Source organism: Nicotiana sylvestris, chromosome 12 (genome assembly GCF_000393655.2).
Source record: "Nicotiana sylvestris chromosome 12, ASM39365v2, whole genome shotgun sequence".
NCBI lineage: Eukaryota > Viridiplantae > Streptophyta > Magnoliopsida > Solanales > Solanaceae > Nicotiana > Nicotiana sylvestris.
The window spans coordinates 61192950-61214497 of record NC_091068.1 but is presented as its reverse complement, the minus strand read 5'-3'; the positions used below and the strand labels follow the sequence as shown (position 1 = coordinate 61214497).

The following is a 21548-nucleotide window of genomic DNA, read 5'->3' as shown; positions in this document are numbered from 1 at the left end:
CATTCTCACTTTGGTTTCAATATCAACACAATACCACCATGCATGCGGCATGGCGTCCGATCACGGCCCGATCGACTAGGCCGTCTTACCAAGATTATTTTCCTTTTCCATCAATCATTTCATTTCAATCCTTATTTCACATATATCATTTCTTGGCACTTGGGGCCACAATTATCACATCTTACTTGGCACTAAGCCACATTTCATAACTCACATTCCGCATCACTTTCACTTTCAACATCAAACTTGCAATTTAAGATAATGGGAACATACAAGAGCAATTTAAGTTGTAAGCATAGAGAGGAATTTACATGGTTAGGCATAATAATTACAATATATTTAAACTTGACTTGAAATCTAGGCAATTTAGCATATAGTTCACATTCTTCACATATCCCCAATTTACTAAGAATAGCATATTGGACACATTGAGCCACACCTTTCACATATATTCTTGCAACACCAATTCCTTTGAAATAACAAATACTACATCAATCAAATCCCGGACTTACAATATTTGCATGGGAACCATGGGAGCTCAATTTCTAAGAAGAGGGATTTTTAGCCATACATACCTCAATAGAGCTTTCCTTAAATTCTTACAATAATTCCGGAACTCCTAGAAACATCGATCTGATTTATGAGAATTACAAATTGAACCAAGAATTAGAGGGATAATCAAGATTCTAGCTCATTTGGGCACATTATCTGCATTATGATTGTAAGACCTTTTTGTGAGAAATTTTATCATCCTACACCCCATTGTTATATTTTTATCTCATAGTCTCCCCATGCCATTTTTATCATACATGCATGCAAGAAAATCCACCCTTATGCACATGTACCCACTTGTTAATTACTTATTCTAGTAGGAATTTCGAAATCAAAGACAAGGGCTCAAGTTCTTACCTCTTGGGTTAAAGCCTACTAACTTTACTTGATAATCTTCAAAGGTTTGGGCAAGGGTTGAGTAGGGACTTGGTGAGGATCACTCTCTCCCTATAAAATACTTTCTCTCACCCTAAATGTAGTAGAAAATAGCACAAAAGGGTCTAATGGGGTGTTTTTAACAGAATGGGGTCGGGTTTTAAAAGCTAGAAAATAGGAGCCCCGACTCAGTCTGCGGTCGCATATGCGATCACGTAACTGACATGCGGCACGCAAAAGGGACCACAGAAGTGGCCCTCAAGATTTGAATATACTACCCGGGTATGCGACCAATATGCGGTCTGCATACCTGTTCTGCGGTCGCATAATGCACCGCAGAACTGCCCTTCGTAAAAATCACAAGGAGGTCATGCGACGACTATGCGGACCGCATCTCGATTATGCGATCGCATAATTGGCCACACATTTGACCTCAAAATTGGCCAACATTCTGACTCACTGTGTAGTAGATATGCAGCCCGCATTGTTGTTATGCGGTCTCATAATGGGCCGCACAGACGCGCTCTTCTGAAAAATATTTTCCTTAACTTTTTAATGCACACATTAGTCCAAAAGGTCCGAGCCGCGAAGAACATGGCACTATGAGATTTTGGGTTTTTGAGCTCCCACGAGTCTATACATACCAAGAACATCAGAATCGGACCTCAAATGGTCCGTCAAATCATCACTCAAAGTTCTCCAAAACTCAAGCCCTAATCCTCCATTTTTAGGCTTTAAATCCTACTAATTTCATGATTAAACAATGGAAAAGTCATCATAAACACAAATAATAAGTCCCAAGTAACTTACCCCATTGAAAATCCTTGATTCCTCTTGAAAATCACTACTTAAAGCTCAAATCTCGGCCAAAAATGGTGAAGAATGACCAAATATTTGCGAAGGAGCCTTTTTAAACACTCTGCCTAGCACTTACGCATCTGCGGTCCCTATTACGCATCTGGGGGGCCGCATCTGCGCGAAATCCTCTACTTCTGAGGAATTTTATTAAAAGGCATTTTCTGTTTCTACGGTTGCCTGACCGCACCTGCGGTTATCGCAGATGCGGGGACCAAACCGCACCTACGACCCTTGCTGTGCACCTGCGCTACATAACTTCTTATGCGGACCTCGGACCTACGGTCCCCAATCCGCAGGTGCAGAAATAATAGGAATAACAAAATTTGCAGCACAACTCAAATTTCAAACTTCTCGTCAACCACTCAAAACCATCCCGAGGCCCTCGGGACCTCAAACAAATATACCGACAAGGATTTTAGTTATGTCATTTTTATCGTAATCCAAGGCGTGAGCCTGGGGGTCAGGTTTGACCAATTTCGGGATTTTTGATGTGATTTGATTATTTTCGCGTGGGCTTTGTTCCTTTAGCGTATGTTGATGTTGTGGTTCTAATTTTTGTTAGAGACAGAGCATTTGGAGGCCGAATTGAGAGGCAAGGGTATCGCAGGATAGACTTTGGCTTGGCTTGAGGTATGTAACGCTTCCAAACTTGGTTATGAGGGTTCAAAACCCCAAACTATGTGTTCTATGATTACTATTGAGGTGACGCAAATGTCAAATGACGGGCATGTGGACATGCGCCGTGGGAACCACGGCTTAGATCATTCCATGGCACCGCTTAGTAACCCTTTCTTACTGATATCTTGTTGTAACTATATGATTAAGTTAATGAGCTGTAAATGATGCTAATAATCATGTTAAGGATTCACGCCAATACTGTTGAGACCCGAGAGGTCGTTTCTTACTGTTATATCATTAGCTTCATTGATATTCTATACTCAGTCCTGTTCATGCATATTATATCATGCCCCAGTCTCGATTATTGTTATCTGGCACATCATATCATTGTTTGGGCTAGTATCATGACATTTTGAGCCCGTGTGTGTGAGACTGGAGAGTAATGACTGAGTGAGGCCGAGAGCCTAATATTGAGTGACAGTATGGGATTGGGCAGCACGCCGCAGCGAGATATTAATCATGCTTTCGTTGACTTGATATAGTGCTTGGTCTAAGAGAAGCCCCTCCAGAGCCTTTACACCCCCAGTGAGCGCAATTGATGATATTGAGGGATGGATCTTCCATGGACATGGATCTTGTCCAAAGTATTTATACCTAGAGATGGACCTTCTCCATAGGCTGGAATGGCCTTCCTCAGTACTGGATGACTTTTATCAATGATGTGTATATATTCCGGGATGGATCTTCCCTAGGCCTTGTGAGCTATATACAATACCGAGTGGTGGTGAGGTTGTTATTGTTATTATCTGGAGATGGATCTTCTCCATAGGTTGGAATGGCCTTCCTCAGTATGATGGATCGTTCCTGGGTCGTATGAGCCATATACAATACTGAATGGATGAGCATTTGAGATTATGGGCACATGAGGCACTCAGCATGGTACATTTCATATAGCATGTGCATTTACATGTAGATGTAGTAGGGTTACACTTCTTTACCTTGTTCATACTTGCTATATGTTGTTTATTTAACTGAAAGAATGCCTATGTTTCTGTACATTATTTCTGTTATCCTTGAGGAGGTTCAGTTCGTCACTACCTATCAGTCCAAAGGTTGGACTTGTTACTTACCGAGTTGGTGTACTCACGTTACCCCCTGCACCTCGTATGCAGATTCAGGGATCTAGTGGCGGATGTTTGATCGAGACTTCTAACTTAGAAGACTATTGAAGTACCTGCACGACGTTCGCAGGCCTTGGCTCTCCACCTTACATTCCAGTTGTTCCCTTAAACATTATATGAGACTATGTATTTTATTCCTTAGATGCTCATGCGCTCAGTGACACCCCGGTTTTGGGCTGGATTGTATCTCTTCTTGGAATTTCTTATGTTTCAAAAGTTATTTAATTGTTAAAGGCTTCCGTAAATGTTTCTCAGACTTATTATTATCGTATTGATTGTTGAGTTGAGGCTGGCTTAGTTTCACGATAGGCACCATTATGACGAGTCGGGTTTTGGGTCGTGACATGTATTCTGAAACATTGACTTGCCTAGTGAGTACAATGTTAGGCACCATCACAGCCCCTACGATGGGAGATTCGAGTTGTGACAAGTTAGTATCAGAGCTTTAGGTTGCTTAGGTCTCACCATTCACAGACAATCTTGGTAGAGTCTGAGGGATCAGTATGGAGATATTTGTTCTTATCCCTAGAGGCTACAGAGTTAGGAGCAATTTCCATTTTATTCAACTCTATCGTGCGGTTTGATATCTCAATGCTAATTGAACCCTCTACTCTATTCTTTCGTAGATGGCGAGAACATGTACCACTTCATCAGTTAATCAGTAGCCTGAGCCCCCAGTAGCAACTCCTACGAGGGGCAGGGGCCGAGACCGTGCTAGAGGCCGAGATAGAGATAGGGCTCAGCCTAGAGCTCGAGTAGCAGCACCAACGCCGGAGCCTCAGGTAGAGTTCTAGGAGGAGGTTTCGGCCCAGACAGTTCTAGCAGGGTCAGCTCAGGTCCTAGAGGGGTTCATCGCCACCCCGGTACTCCAAGATGCTCTGGTCCGTCTAGTGGGCTTTATGGAGAGTATTAGTCAAGCAGGAATACTTCTTGGAGAACCAGTCATCTCTTAGGCTGGGGGAGGAGCACAGACTCCCGCTACTCACACTTTAGAGTAAATGGCTCCCTAGTTTCAGACTCCAGCAGCTCAGCCAGTTGGGGTAGTCCCGCCGGGTATTGTAGCACAGACCGGTGATGGATCATCTATGTCTACAGATGCTTTGTGGAGGTTGGACAGGTTCACAAAGATTTTCACTACTACCTATGGCGGTACATCATTAGAGGAACCCCAAGACTATTTGGACAGTTGCCATGATGTTCTTCGGAACATGGGGACAGTGAAGACCAATGGTGTCGACTTTGTTGCTTTTCGCTTATCAGGTTCCGCCAAGAAATGGTGGAGGGATTATTGTTTGGCTAGACCAGTTGGGTCGCCTGCTCTGACTTGGGATTAGTTTTCTCAGCTATTTATAGAGAAGTTTCTCCCTATCACTCAGAGGTAGGACTATCAGAGGCAGTTTGAGCATCTCCAGTAGGGTTCTATGACCGTCACTCAGTACGAGACCAGATTTATTGACTTGGCCTGTCATGCTCTTCTTATACTTCCCACTAAGAGGGAAAGGGTGAGGAGATTTATTGAGGGACTCGCCTAGCCTATCATATTGCAGATCGCTAAGGAGACCGGGAGCGAGATTTCTTCCAGGATGCAGCCAATGTGGCCCGGCGAGTTGAGGCAGTTATATCTACGGGTAGTGGTCAGAGGTATGACAAGAGGCCTCGTCATTCGGGTAGGTTTAATGGTGCCTCATCTGGAGGCAGGGATTCTTTTGGTATGGGCCATTATCCTAGGCCATTTCACTCAGCACTTCAGGCATCTCATGGAGCTTCAGGGGGTCAAGGTATTTATGTACCTCCTTCCGGACAGCCAGCTCATAGTGCACCGCCAGCTCCTATCAGAGCACCTCCTCTTCAGAGCTATTATCGTGGTCAGCCAGCTCGCTAGGGTCAGTCTCAATTTCCTTAGCCGCAGTATTCAGGTGGATGTTTTGAGTACGGTGAGTATGGTCATATCCAGAGGGCTTGTCCGAGATTAGTAGGTGTTTAGTTATAGTAGCAGAGTTCTCGTGCCATGATTCTGGCACCACCCGCCCAGCCAGCTAGAGGCAAGGGTCAGGGAGCTAGAGGTAGGGGTCAGCCCGCTAGAGGTAGAGGTCAGGACTTTAGAGGTGGAGGCCAGCTAATAGGAGGTCATCCCAGAGATATAGTTCAGGGTGGTGGGGCCCAGCCCCAATGTTACGCTTTCCCAGCCAAGCCTGAGCCTGAGTCTTCCGCTGTTGTTATTGCAGGTACTGTTTCGATTTGTAGTAGAGATGCTTCAGTTTTGTTTGATCTAGGGTCTACATACTCCTATGTGTCTTCTTATTTTGCTTCATATTTGGTTATGCCTCGGGATTCTTTGAGTGCTCCCGTATATATATCCACGTCGGTGGGTTACTCTATTGTAGTAGATCGTGTCTATCGTTCATATGTTATTGTTATTCGGGGTCTTGAGACTAGAGTAGATCTCCTACTTCTAGACATGGTTGATTTTGATGTCATATTGGGGATGGATTGGTTATCGCGTTATCATGCCATACTGGACTGTGATGCCAAGACCGTGACTTTAGCCTTACCGGGGTTGCCTCGATTGGAGTGGAGAGGGACTCCTGGTCAATCTACTAGCAGGGTTATCTCCTATGTGAAGGCTCGACGTATGATCGAGAAAGGGTGTTTAGCTGTTTTGGCTTATGTCCGTGATTCTAGTGCTGAGGTTCCTTCTATGGATTTTGTGCCAATTGTTCGAGAGTTTCTAGAGGTATTACCTGCAGACCTACCGGGGATGCCACCCGATAGGGATATTGAATTTTACATTGATTTGGCTCCGGTCACTCAGCCTATTTCCATTACTCCATATCGTATGGCCCTGCCAGAGTTGAAGGAACTGAAGGAGCAGCTGCAAGTTTTTCTTGATAAGGGCTTTATTTGACCTAGTGTCTCGCCCTGGGGTGTGGTAGTGTTGTTTGTTAAGAATAAGGATGGGTCGATGAGGATGTGTATAGATTATCGGTAGTTGAACAAGGTCACCATCAAGAACAAGTATCCATTGCCGAGGATTGATGATTTGTTTGATCAGCTTCAGGGTGCCAATGTATTTTCGAAGATTGATTTGAGATCTGGCTACCATCAGTTCAGGATTAGGGCATTCGATGTTCCTAAGACGACATTTCGCACTCGGTACGGATAGTATTAGTTCTTAGTGATATCATTTGGGTTGACAAATGCCCCAGTAGCTTTCATGGATTTGATGAACCGAGTTTTCAAGCTTTACCTGGATTCCTTTGTGATTGTCTTCATTGATGATATTTTGATCTATTCCCGTAGCCGAGAGGAGCACGAGTAGCATCTTTGAGTCGTTCTTCAGACTTTGAGAGACAATATGTTGTATGCTAAGTTTTCGAAATGGCAGGACCCGGAAACAAAAGAAGGGTAACATTTCCTAAATGCCCTATAACCTCTCAATTATAAATGTGGCGCGCAACACATCCATAATTGAGACTCTATAAAGCACAGCTTTGTAGACTCCCTAGGATACGACTCGCTCTGATACCACTTTGTCACGCCCCAAACCTGGGAAGGTGTGGTTGGCACCCAGTGCCGTGCTGGCCCGAGCGAACCACTCTGTAACTCATTATCGTTTGACCAAAACTAGAACATACATAGTTCGAGTTAGTTGGACTTATTCCTTTTATAATTATTATGGGCCCACATGGCCATAACTCGTAATGTATAACTACAATTTGGCAAACGCTGTATTACTGAACAATTTTTCTTAAAACATGCATACATATAGGCCGTCAAGGCCTCTGACATATTATACAAAATAAACCTCAGTCCACAAAGCCTCTAAGATTATTTGACATCAAATGGGACAGGGTACCGGCATACCTATAAGTCCATAGCAAAACTCTAACACAATGACTCATAGACTCGGTTGCACTCCGAATGAGGTGGAGTCTTACCAATCTTTCACTGAATACCAATCTCGTATACCACGAGGGCTCGTCAAATGGATTATCTATACTTGTAGGCATAAATGCAGCATCCCCAACAAAAGGATGTCAATATAAATAATGTACCGAGTATGTAAGGCATGTAAATCAGTATATAAAGGACATGAAATAAAGATGGAGTAAAGGACTCAACCTGTAAGTATGGATAGCTTTGTAAATCATGAAATATTTATAATATTATACATATGCTTATAAATGGAATGTAATTCATAGGTCTGTACGTACATAACATCATCAAGCCTCTAAGGGCATCTGATAATAGGTTAAATCTAGGTAATTTGGCGATTGTTTATGCTCCCGCTTGATTATATTCCAATATCATAATATGGTTAATTGATGAAAAATAGGCTCTAATTGTGAATTGTAAATATTGCAGGATGAGGAGCCTAGGTGATGCCTTAAACAATTGTGATTGGAACCATTTTGGAGAAAGAAAGACCTCTCAGAGCTGAGTATGCTTGAAGACGAGGAACAAAAGTGATGAAACACAGAACTGGACATGCGCGCGCTACTTTTAGCACGTCCATGACAGAATCTCATCCAATTAGCACGGCCAGATGCGCGTCCAGGTGCACGGTCGTGCTAGTCCAAAATCCGGGAAGAGTTATTTAGGGGAAGAATTGGAAATCTAGAGGAAAACTCACTTAACCTATATAAAGTCAAGCTCGCCCAAGGAAGAGAAAGGAGGGTTTTCATAGTCTAGTGCAAGAAATAGAGAGACAAGAGGCAAGGAGGAGATTTGACCATCAAGTTCTTCTTTTCTTCTCTTGGTTTTTGCTATTTTGGATGAAATTGAATCTATTTGTCATGAACACTAGCATGAGTAGCTAAAACCCATTGTTCTAGGGTCATAGGTGAAACATGAATGTTGTTGTTTGAAGTTCAATTTGACAAATTTGGTTTATCATATTGGGTTGTTTATTTAATTCTGCTTTTAATTATTTTGCTGAGTAGCTAACAGGGAAATACTATCTACGAATCTTTAGTTGAACTCGAAAGTAGGAACTTTAGATTGCATATAGAATTAAATAGGGCAAGTTCTTGAACCTGGGCCTCGGGGAACGGATTAGCAATTGGGATAGACATATACCCAATTGCCTTGCTTGGTTGAAATACAGGAATTGTAAATGCATTCTTGTTAATCTTAATTCCATAGACATATAGGCATTGAGTTAACTTGAATAGGCGAGTAAGAACTCGACAGATTCTTATGAGTAACATTAACCCTATCAATCAACAATCCAGGTAAATCGATTAGTAATTTTAAGCTAAGAACATAACACGATTGTTAACTAGCCTGTGACCCTGGAATATCCTCTCCCATTGTGTGCTACTCGAAATTGTTATTTGTTTGGTTAATTTCTCTAGTTAGATTATTGCTTGGTAGTTTAGGTAGTAAAACAATTACATCTCTATTTTGTGAAAACCTCTTGGATAGACAAATTAATTGAGTTTGAATTAGTCAACAGCTAATTATAAGTCTTCGTGGGAATGATACTCTACTCACTACTCTATTATTTGACGATCACGTGCACTTGCGTGAGTGTTTTTGGTCGCAACACGTTTTTGGCGCCATGGCCGGGGACATAGAAATTAGCTACTTGACTGAGTTGAGCTTTTATTATTTATTTATTTAAGTTTTAATTTTCAGTTCACTTTGTTTGTGCCAATACAGGTTTTCTTTTCTTGAATGCGAAGAAGTAGAAGCGCAAACAATCTCCTTCCTCTTGATCCCGAAATTGAACGAACACTTCACAGATTGAGGAAGGAGGTGGACTCTAGAACTAGAACTGAAAGAGAGTTGGACATCGTAGTTCAACCGCAGCCAATTGAGATGGAAGGTAATGAGGAACGCGCGGTGATCGAAGCCGCAAGGCCCAGTCTGGCTATTATGACTCAGGCTATTGTGAAGCCTGATATTATTGGGCACTTTGAGCTAAAACAATACATGGTGCAGCTGATCCAATCCACAGGGCTATTTGTGGGATTACCTAATGAAGACCCGCAGAGGCATATTTAGAATTTCTTGGAAATTACGGCCACTTAAAATTATCCGAACGTTTCCAAGGACTATGTCAGGTTGACACTTTTCCCCTTTTCACTGATCGGGGAAGCTAAGGATTGGTTGGATAAGGAGCCAGCAAATTCAATCCGCACTTGGGATGATCTGGCAAGGCAATTCTTAATCAAGTTTTTCCCCACTAAAAAAACAAAGATATTGAGGAGTCAAATTCTTGGGTTTGAACAACGAGTTGGTGAGACACTTCGTCAAGCATGGGAAAGGTACAAGAAGATGCTCAGAGACTGTCCTCATCATTTCCAGACGGACGAGGTATTGGGTCACACTTTTGTAGATGGGTTAGATGATGCTTCAAAGATGAATCTTGATTCAACTTGTGGGGGTAGTTGCATGGCCAGACCATACAGTGAAATCTAAATCTTGTTGAATAACTTCACTACTAATGATAATAACTTGCAAGGTGATGGTGATTCACGAAAGGCAGTTAAGCAAAAATCAGCTGGGTTACTTGAGCTCGACGAAGTGTCAGCCATGAGAGTCGATATTGCAAAGATGGCCAATCAGATGACTAGGATGACAACGCAGTAGCCACAAATAATGCAACATGTATAACAAATGACTATTTGCTGCGAACTCTGTGGCGACAATCATATGAGTGATATGTGCCCCACAAATCCAGAATCCATCTATTATGTGGGGCAACAAAATAGAGGTCCACCGAATCAACATGCACAATACGGGAATTCTTACAATACAAATGGGAGGAATCATCCCAACTTCTCATGGGGTGGAAATCAGCAGAATCAGAATTAGCATAGACCCCAAGGGAGTTTCAATCAGCCTCAGAGACCACCCCAACAAATAGAAGAAAGTACCAATGATTTTCTAAAGAAGTTGTTGATTGACAATCAGCAACTCCGGACCGATTTCAGAAATCTTGAGAGGCAAATTGGGCAGTTAGCAACAAATAAAAACACTAGACCTACAGACGCTCTCCCCAGTGATACAGAAAAGAACCCTCAAGTGAATGCAGTTACACTTAGAAACGGGAGGGAGCTAGAGAAAGTTCCAAAGAAAAAGAAAGACAAGCCCATACCTGAGGGAGAGTTGATCCCTAAAGTGACTACTGAACCAAAGAATGCTGCTGAAATTCCAGAGCTAGTGGAGGCCCCAAGGCCACCACCACCTTTCCCCCAGAGATTGCAGAAAAAGAATGATGATCGCATGTTCACAAAATTTCTCTCTATGTTGATCCAGGTTCAATTGAATATCCCACTTGTTGATGTGCTTCATGAAATTCCAAAGTATGCTAAGTACATAAAAGATATAGTGGCTCACAAGAGAAGATTAACTGAATTTGAGACAGTGGCACATACTGTCACGACCCAAACTGAAGGGCCATGACTAGCACCCGACCACACTTGCCGAGCACCAACGTACATTTCATCTAACCTTCATTATTATCTTTTAAGGCTAAAGAGATCAATATAAATGGTAGACCTAGATCATGGACAACCAGCAATAAAATATGATGGCATGAATATACATAGCAGGGGATGACCAGACAATCAAGAAACTACATATAAGGTATGAGCTACCACGCTACTATGAAAGACTATACAACAAAAACTAGCCTACAAGGCATACCAAACTATACATGAGCCGACACCTGTCTATGAGCCTCTAAAAGAACATAAGTGTTGCAACATAGCCGGAACAGGGCCCCGACATACCCATAATGTCTATAACAAAAATTGCATACCAAGACCAAGGCAAGTCCGGAGAAGGGATCTCGCCAATCACCGCTGAACTGGACAGTCTACTGTGGTGGGGGAGCTGCACCTGCCTGTCTATCAGGACCTGCAGCACGACATGCAGCGTCCACAAATAAAAGGACGTCAGTACGAATAAAGTACTGAGTATGTAAGGCAAGGAACCATAAATACGATCAGTAATGTAAGCAAGGATAGAGAATATACAACCTGTAACATCTTAGTACCTCTGAGGGCTACTTACATGAAATGCATGATACATATGTATAAATACATAAACCTTTAAAGCATTCGCCTCTGTGGGCATCATCATCATCATATCGTACCCGGCCATAATAGGCTCGGTAGAATCGTACCCGGCCACGTGGAGCTCGGTAAAACCCAACTGATCAGTGGTTGCACAATAGGTGCCGTACCCGGCCAACTATAGCGTGGCTCGGTAGAGTAAAATAGATACATATATATAATGCATGCTCGACTCATGGAATCACATTCTAAACCTTTCGGAGTGACGTAAGGTCGGTATCCTCTGTACACGTTATTAGGACTAACTCTTCACTATGAACCTTATAAGAATCAGGAAGTACCAACAACATTGATAACATAAGACTAAGAGAAGCAACATTAACATCAATCGTTCCATAAGAGGGAAAACAATGTAAGTACTGCTAGCTTCTAAGAGTAGAGTATCTTGGAAGATCGTTCATTACATTATGTACAATCGGAGTCGTGCAAAAGAAGGAAAGGGATAGCCTCACATACCTTGTATATACTGCCCCAATCTCAAGCTATGCAATTGTCAAAACTCCTTAGTCTACAATAAGAGAAACGATACTATCGTTATCATTTAAGCGTCATAACTATTATGTATCGACCACAACCTATTTTACGATGAAACGGACAGCACCTCCCCTATATATATGACCTCACACCATTCAAAACAGTCACCAAACAGCCCAAACAACATCAATAATAAACATATTGAGCCTCCCAAAATAGTCCACACATAGCCTAATCACTCCATACATACGACGACCACCGTAGTCGTGTCAAACAACCTGGAAATGTTACGAATAACTATCAGCCCATAACCCTACATATATATGGTGTTTCTCCACACCCTTCCTCCTCCAAAACTCCACAAGATAGTAGTAAAATACGCAGCCCAACAACAACGCAAAACAGTCCACAAAACAATAACATTACTTCCAAGCCTTTCGATATATATTTCACAAGTTCTAGCTTCAATGGCTTAGCTGCAACTTGGATAATCTTAAATACATATAGAGTAAGAGGTTCCTTACCTTTATACAGAAAGAACAACTCCAATTTGACCTTAAATTTCCATGAAATATCCCTCCAATGCTGCCACAACAACAAAAAAGCGAAACTAGCGATCAATTAGTGTTTTTCGGCACTAGAATCACTTTAGAAGGCTTGAAATCACCTAGGATTGATATTAAGAACATGAGGGAGTATTTACAGAACATAAACCCTTTAAAACAACCTCCCACACGAGCTGAAACGACACAAAAATGAGCAACAACAAGAAGAACAAGAGACTTACTAGCGCCACGGAATTCCCGACACTTGATTTGTGTTGTTTGCCCTTTTTTGGGTCTTGAATCTTGAGAGAACCTTGAGAGGATGTTCCTAGGGTTCTAAGGTCTGAAAATAGTGAAAAGAAATGACTTAAAACGGGTTGGAGTCATCCTATATAGGTCCAAATATCTTAAACCGACTTAGTGGGCCCCATAGAGAGGTGCTTGGCGCAGTCTCGCGAAAACGCGAATATCTCTCTACTCCGAGATCGTATCGATGAACGGTTTAATGCGTTGGAAACTAGACTCATAGATCTTTAATTTGGTGGGTAGATCACCCCGTAATTCCTTGTAAATTATGAGAAAATATTAGAAACATTTGACCCAATGTTTAAGTAAAATTATGAACCTAAGTTGCGACAACTTTTGTCGACTTTTGTTTCATAACTCGTTTGACTTCAAGACTTATGATACGGATATTATATGATTAAAATACCTTAATAAATGAACTCTTGAGTGTATTAAGCACCGCTAGATTACCTGAAAATACGAGTTACAACATCCTTGATTCGTTTAACTTCTAATACTGGTTAATCACCCTTATACACTCTTGTATCACTTAAGACCAATAGGATTGACTTCTTATCATCTAAAAGATAATTCCTTCTTGGATTTATGTTAACTAATATATGGCATGAACTAACACATGTGGATATGGGTTGTAACACCCTCCCCCCTTAGGAACATTCGTCCTCGAATGTAAGGGTTTATGGGGAGTTTAAATCATCGTGGATTCCAATGGAAATTTCCGATCAATTTTCCCCTATAAAATGGTCACTAGCAAAACTTGCAAGTAATTAAGCCCAACATATGGCTTCACAAGGCTACACAAAGCATTATGCGTATTTACATTATCTACATATCACCATTTTGTATTAAGGAGGAGTATTCTCAAATTATTGCTTACCTTATAGAGCCGTTTCTTCTTCCAATGTATCCTGTCTTCCACCAGCATCCTTGTTATCTTCATTCTGGAATAAGTAAGGGTATTTAGACTTCATCTCCTCTTCTGCTTCCCATGTCATTTCTTCCATATTTTTGTTCCTCCACAATACTTTGACGGAAGCTACATCTTTTGTTCTCAGCTTGCGGACTTGCCGATCTAATATCGCCACTGGCACTTCTTCATATGATAGGTCCTCTGTAACTTGTACATCTTTGATAGGGATGACTCGAGAAGGGTCTCCAATACATTTTCTCAACATAGATACATGGAATACCGGGTGGACAAATTCCAATTCGGATGGCAATTCTAACTCATAAGCAACCTGTCCAATCCGTCGAAGAATTTTATACGGCCCGATATACCTTGGACTCAGCTTACCTTTCTTCCCAAAACGCATAATACCCTTCATTGGTGAGATCCTCAGGAAAACCCAATCACCAACCTCAAACTCTAGATCACGACGTCGGACATCAGAATAAGATTTTTGCCTGCTTTGTGCCGTCCTCAATCGCTCCTGTATCACTTTCACCTTCTCAATAGCTTGGTGAATCAAATCTGGCCCATATAATTCTGTTTCACCGACTTCGAACCATCCAACTGGTGATCTACATCTCCTCCCGTATAGTGCCTCATATGGGGCCATTTTAATACTGGAATGGTAGCTATTGTTATAGGCGAATTCTATGAGTGGAAGATGATCATCCCAATTCCCCTTAAAATCTAGAACACATGCTCGTAGCATATCTTCCAGTGTCTGAATGGTACGTTCAGCCTGTCCGTCAGTCTGCGGATGAAATGCAGTGCTGAGATTTACCTGTGTGCCTAAACCCTTCTGGAAAGACCTCCAAAAGTTAGCCGTAAATTGAGCTCCTCGGTCTGATATAATAGATATGGGCACACCATGAAGCCTAACAATCTCCTTGATATACAACTTTGCATAATCTTCAGCCGCGTAAGTTGTCTTCACTGGCAGAAAATGGGCACATTTTGTAAGTCGATCAATTATCACCCAGATGGAGTCAAACTTATGATAAGAGCGAGGTAATCCAATAATGAAGTCCATATTAATCACCTCCCACTTCCAGGTCGGAATCTCTATATTTTGAAGCAATCCACCGGGTTTCTGATGTTCTATCTTTACTTGTTGACAATTGGGACACTGGGCTACAAATTCTGCAATAGACTTCTTCATATTATCCCACCAATATTGCTCCTTGACATCATGATACATCTTTGTCGAGCCGGGATGGATGGAATATCGGGATTGATGAATCTCATTCATAATCTTCTCTCGCAACCCTGCCACATTAGGCACACACAATCGGCTCTGGTATCTCAGTGCCCCATCTTTTCCGATCCCAAAAGCCATACTTTTACACTGTTGAATGCTTTCTCTTAATCGTACTAAGATAGGATCTTCATATTGTCGTGCTTTTACCTCGGCTACCAAAGATGATTCTGATGTATTCTGTACAGTAACACCTCCATCATCAGAGTCTAACAATCTGATTCTCATATTGGCTAGCTGATGAAGCTCTTTAATCAACCCCCATCTACCTGCCTCAATATGTACTAAGCTTCCCATTGATTTACGGCTGAGAGCATCTGCCACAACATTGGCTTTACCGGGATGATACAATATCTCGACGTCGTAGTCTTTCAATAATTCAAGCCACCTACGCTGCCTCAAATTCAACTCTTTCTGCTTGAAGATGTATTGTAAACTCTTGTGATCTGTGTAGATGTCAACATGGACGCCGTATAAGTAGTGCCGCCATATCTTCAAAGCATATATTACTGCAGCCAATTCCAAATCATGGGTTGGATAATTCTTTTCATGCTTCTTCAATTGTCTTGATGCATAAGCAATCACATTCCCATGCTGCATCAATACGCACCCCAAACCTATACCTGAGGCATCACAATATACCACATAACCTTCTGTTCCTTCAGGAAGAGTGAGCACTGGTGCAGATGTCAATCGATTCTTCAACTCCTGAAAACTATGTTCACAAGTGTCAGACCACTGGAATTTGGTAGCTTTTTGTGTTAACTTAGTCAATGGTGATGATATAGAGGAAAATCCTTCTACAAACCGCCTATAATATCCTGCTAGCCCTAGGAAGCTGCGGACTTCTGATGGTGTTGTAGGTCTCGGCCAATTCTTTACTGCATCGATCTTCTGAGTGTCGACACTAATACCCTCATCAGATATCACATGGCCAAGGAATGCTACTGAGTTCAGCCAGAATTCACATTTGGAGAGCTTAGCATATAACTTACGATCCTGAAGCATCTGTAATACTATCCGCAAGTGGCCCGCATGTTCCGCCTCCGAACGAGAATACACTAGAATGTCATCAATGAATACAATCACGAACACATCAAGATAGGGCCTGAATATAGTATTCATGAGATCCATAAAAGCTGCTGGGGCATTTGTTAGCCCGAACGACATCACCAAGAACTCAAAGTGCCCATATCTTGTCCGGAAGGCCGTCTTTGGAATATCCTTCTCCCTAACCCTCACTTGATGATACCCTGAACGTAAATCAATCTTAGAGAAATACTTGGCACCCTGGAGTTGGTCAAACAGGTCATCAATTCTTGGAAGTGGATACTTGTTCTTTATAGTAGACTTATTCAACTGTCGATAGTCGATACACATCCGTAACGACCCGTCTTTCTTCCGCACGAATAGGACTGGTGCACCCCAAGGTGAAGTGCTAGGCCTAATAAAGCCCTTATCTAGCAAGTCCTTCAACTGCACCTTCAACTCTCGCAACTCTGCCGGGGCCATTCTGTATGGAGGAATAGAGATCGGTTGAGTGTCAGGCAACACATCAATGCTAAACTCAATCTCCCTTTCAGGAGGAAGGCCTGGGAGTTCATCTGGGAAAACATCTGGGAATTCGTTGAACCACAGGGATTGATTGTAAAGTAGGCGGTTTCGCCTCCACATCCCTAACGCGAACGAGATGATAAATGTAACCTTTTGAGATCATTTTCCTTGCCTTAAGATAGGAAATAAACCTACCTTTCGGTGTAGCAATGTTCCCTTTCCATTCAATGACGGGTTCACCCGGAAATTGGAACCTAACCATCTTCGTACGACAGTCAACATTTGCATAGCATGAGGCCAACCAGTCCATTCCCATTATCACATCAAAATCAACCATTTCTAACTCAAATAAATTTGCCGAGGTTTGACGACTACAAATCATCACAGTGCAACCTCTATATACCCTTCTAGCAATCACAGAATCTCCTATCGGAGTAGATACCGCAAGGGGTTTACTTATCAATTCAGGTTCAATGCCAAACTTATTAGCCACAAAGGGTGTAACATAGGATAATGTAGATCCCGGATCAATCAACGCATATACATCATAAGAAAACACAGATATAATACCTGTAACAACATCTGGAGACGACTCGAGATCCTGTCGACCTACTAGAGCATAGGTTCGATTTTGAGCACCACTCGAACTCGGCACTGCACCTCTACCCCTACCACGACCTGTCGACTGCTGAAAACCCCGTGCTGGAGGTCGAACTGATGAGGAAGAACCAGACACAGATCCAGTCGGCTGAGCCATACCATCACCTCCTCTATTAGGACACTCCCGCATCATATGGCCAGGCTGCCCGCACGAATAGCATGCATCAGAACCTCGACGACACAGTCCAAAGTGGGCCTTGCCGCACTGATCACAATGTGGTGTTGGGGGTCTCATCTGACTAGTATCCCTGTGATGTTGCGAGCCAGATGCCCGCGAACTCTGACCTGGACCAGAATAGGATCGATCATATCGAGGCCTCTGAAACTGTGGAGGAGCACTAGCTACAGGTGGCGCCGAACTCCTCGAAAACTGTGGCCTGATGCGGCCTCTGAAGTCATCAGAATACCCTGCAAATCTCGCCCTCTTATGCTGGCCTCTATCCTGCTCCCTAACTGCCCTCTGCTGGCGCTTACGATCCTCTAGGGTCTGGGCATAAGCTTGAATACGGGAAATATCCATGCCCTCCACCAAGGAGGCTGTCGTACACTCATTTATTAGATGTGGTCCCAACCCATTCACGAACATATGCACCCTATCACTCATCTCGGCCACCATATGGGGAGCATACCTTGCCAAAGAATCAAACTGCATACTGTACTCTCGCACACTCATATTACCTTGTCTAAGGTTCAAGAACTTATCAGCTCTAGCTCGTCGTATCTCAACTGGCAAGTAGTGACGAAGAAAGGCCTCAGAAAATTCCTTCCACACAGCTGGAGGAGGGTTCGGACCCCTGGATCTCTCCCAACTATCATACCAGAGAACTGCTAAATCCCGTAGCCGATAAGAAGCCAACTCTACTGCCTCTGTATCACTAACATGCATAACCCGAAGTGTACGATGAACCTGGTCAATAAAAGTCTGTGGGTCCTCCTTGGGGTCTGATCCGGTAAACACTGGAGGGTCTAAATTAATAAAATCACGAACTCTTGTACTAACTGGTTTCTCAGCAGCACCTGTATTCTGCCTCTGAGCCTGAGCAGCTACCAAGCTAGTCAATAACTGCAAAGCACTCTGCATATCCTGGTCTGGAGTGCCAGACGGAGGAACTGGAGGCGCTGGGTGCCTTCTAATATCCTCTGGAGGAGATGGAGTAGATGAGGTATGAGAGGGCATCTCACTTTGAGCCTCACTTTGTCCTGCTCTGACTTGGGGCACCTGACTGGTACCCTCTCCCGCTGCTGTATCAAGCCGTCTACTAATCGTTTGCTTCCTAGTCGAAGGCATCACTGAAAAAAACAAGGTGAATATTAGAGACAAACACTTACGACTCAACTCTACGCACGATCTAGATTCAGGAAGAAGGTAACAACCCTAGATGTCATGTAGCCTCCTGATTATAAATGTGGCGCGCTACACATCCATAATCAAGACTCTACTAGACACGGCTCATAGACAACCCCTAGGACAGACTTGCTCTGATACCAAGTTTGTCACGACCCAAACTGAAGGGCCATGACTAGCACCCGACCACACTTGCCGAGCACCAACGTACATTTCATCTAACCTTCATTATTATCTTTTAAGGCTAAAGAGATCAATATAAATGGTAGACCTAGATCATGGACAACCAGCAATAAAATATGATGGCATGAATATACATAGCAGGGGATGACCAGACAATCAAGAAACTACATATAAGGTATGAGCTACCACGCTACTATGAAAGACTATACAACAAAAACTAGCCTACAAGGCATACCAAACTATACATGAGCCGACACCTGTCTATGAGCCTCTAAAAGAACATAAGTGTTGCAACATAGCCGGAACAGGGCCCCGACATACCCATAATGTCTATAACAAAAATTGCATACCAAGACCAAGGCAAGTCCGGAGAAGGGATCTCGCCAATCACCGCTGAACTGGACAGTCTACTGTGGTGGGGGAGCTGCACCTGCCTGTCTATCAGGACCTGCAGCACGACATGCAGCGTCCACAAATAAAAGGACGTCAGTACGAATAAAGTACTGAGTATGTAAGGCAAGGAACCATAAATACGATCAGTAATGTAAGCAAGGATAGAGAATATACAACCTGTAACATCTTAGTACCTCTGAGGGCTACTTACATGAAATGCATGATACATATGTATAAATACATAAACCTTTAAAGCATTCGCCTCTGTGGGCATCATCATCATCATATCGTACCCGGCCATAATAGGCTCGGTAGAATCGTACCCGGCCACGTGGAGCTCGGTAAAACCCAACTGATCAGTGGTTGCACAATAGGTGCCGTACCCGGCCAACTATAGCGTGGCTCGGTAGAGTAAAATAGATACATATATATAATGCATGCTCGACTCATGGAATCACATTCTAAACCTTTCGGAGTGACGTAAGGTCGGTATCCTCTGTACACGTTATTAGGACTAACTCTTCACTATGAACCTTATAAGAATCAGGAAGTACCAACAACATTGATAACATAAGACTAAGAGAAGCAACATTAACATCAATCGTTCCATAAGAGGGAAAACAATGTAAGTACTGCTAGCTTCTAAGAGTAGAGTATCTTGGAAGATCGTTCATTACATTATGTGCAATCGGAGTCGTGCAAAAGAAGGAAAGGGATAGCCTCACATACCTTGTATATACTGCCCCAATCTCAAGCTATGCAATTGTCAAAACTCCTTAGTCTACAATAAGAGAAACGATACTATCGTTATCATTTAAGCGTCATAACTATTATGTATCGACCACAACCTATTTTACGATGAAACGGACAGCACCTCCCCTATATATATGACCTCACACCATTCAAAACAGTCACCAAACAGCCCAAACAACATCAATAATAAACATATTGAGCCTCCCAAAATAGTCCACACATAGCCTAATCACTCCATACATACGACGACCACCGTAGTCGTGTCAAACAACCTGGAAATGTTACGAATAACTATCAGCCCATAACCCTACATATATATGGTGTTTCTCCACACCCTTCCTCCTCCAAAACTCCACAAGATAGTAGTAAAATACGCAGCCCAACAACAACGCAAAACAGTCCACAAAACAATAACATTACTTCCAAGCCTTTCGATATATATTTCACAAGTTCTAGCTTCAATGGCTTAGCTGCAACTTGGATAATCTTAAATACATATAGAGTAAGAGGTTCCTTACCTTTATACAGAAATAACAACTCCAATTTGACCTTAAATTTCCATGAAATATCCCTCCAATGCTGCCACAACAACAAAAAGCGAAACTAGCGATCAATTAGTGTTTTTCGGCACTAGAATCACTTTAGAAGGCTTGAAATCACCTAGGATTGATATTAAGAACATGAGGGAGTATTTACAGAACATAAACCCTTTAAAACAACCTCCCACACGAGCTGAAACGACACAAAAATGAGCAACAACAAGAAGAACAAGAGACTTACTAGCGCCACGGAATTCCCGACACTTGATTTGTGTTGTTTGCCCTTTTTTGGGTCTTGAATCTTGAGAGAACCTTGAGAGGATGTTCCTAGGGTTCTAAGGTCTGAAAATAGTGAAAAGAAATGACTTAAAACGGGTTGGAGTCATCCTATATAGGTCCAAATATCTTAAACCGACTTAGTGGGCCCCATAGAGAGGTGCTTGGCGCAGTCTTGCAAAAACGCGAATATCTCTCTACTCCGAGATCGTATCGATGAAAGGTTTAATGCGTTGGAAACTAGACTCCTAGATATTTAATTTGGTTGGTAGATCACCCCGTAATTCCTTGTAAATTATGAGAAAATATTAGAAACATTTGACCCAATGTTTAAGTAAAATTATGAACCTAAGTTGCGACAACTTTTGTCGACTTTTGTTTCATAACTCGTTTGACTTCAAGACTTATGATACGGATATTATATGATTAAAATACCTTAATAAATGACCTCTTGAGTGTATTAAGCACCGCTAGATTACCTGAAAATACGAGTTACAACATCCTTGATTCATTTAACTTCTAATACTGGTTAATCACCCTTATACACTCTTGTATCACTTAAGACCAATAGGATTGACTTCTTATCATCTAAAAGATAATTCCTTCTTGGATTTATGTTAACTAATATATGGCATGAACTAACAC

The 21548-nt window shown here is 42.3% G+C and overlaps 2 protein-coding genes and 1 non-coding gene across 3 annotated transcripts; 2 read left to right on the top strand and 1 right to left on the bottom strand.

Annotated features, from left to right (window-relative positions):
* Window positions 1–5592: 5592 nt before the first annotated feature.
* LOC138883109 (uncharacterized) lies at window positions 5593–6489 on the top strand. The gene has a single exon (XM_070163770.1). It carries the CDS (start codon window positions 5593–5595, stop codon window positions 6487–6489), a length of 897 nt encoding a protein of 298 aa, XP_070019871.1.
* A 2774-nt stretch (window positions 6490–9263) lies between these two features.
* On the top strand, window positions 9264–10997 carry LOC138883108 (uncharacterized). Its single transcript, XM_070163769.1, has 4 exons — window positions 9264–9583; window positions 9653–9975; window positions 10054–10177; window positions 10526–10997. Exons 1-4 carry the CDS (start codon window positions 9264–9266, stop codon window positions 10995–10997), a joined length of 1239 nt encoding a protein of 412 aa, XP_070019870.1.
* Window positions 9789–9892, bottom strand: LOC138884455 (small nucleolar RNA R71). The gene has a single exon (XR_011404649.1). It is a non-coding gene; the product is annotated as a small nucleolar RNA R71 (small nucleolar RNA).
* Window positions 10998–21548: the final 10551 nt, after the last annotated feature.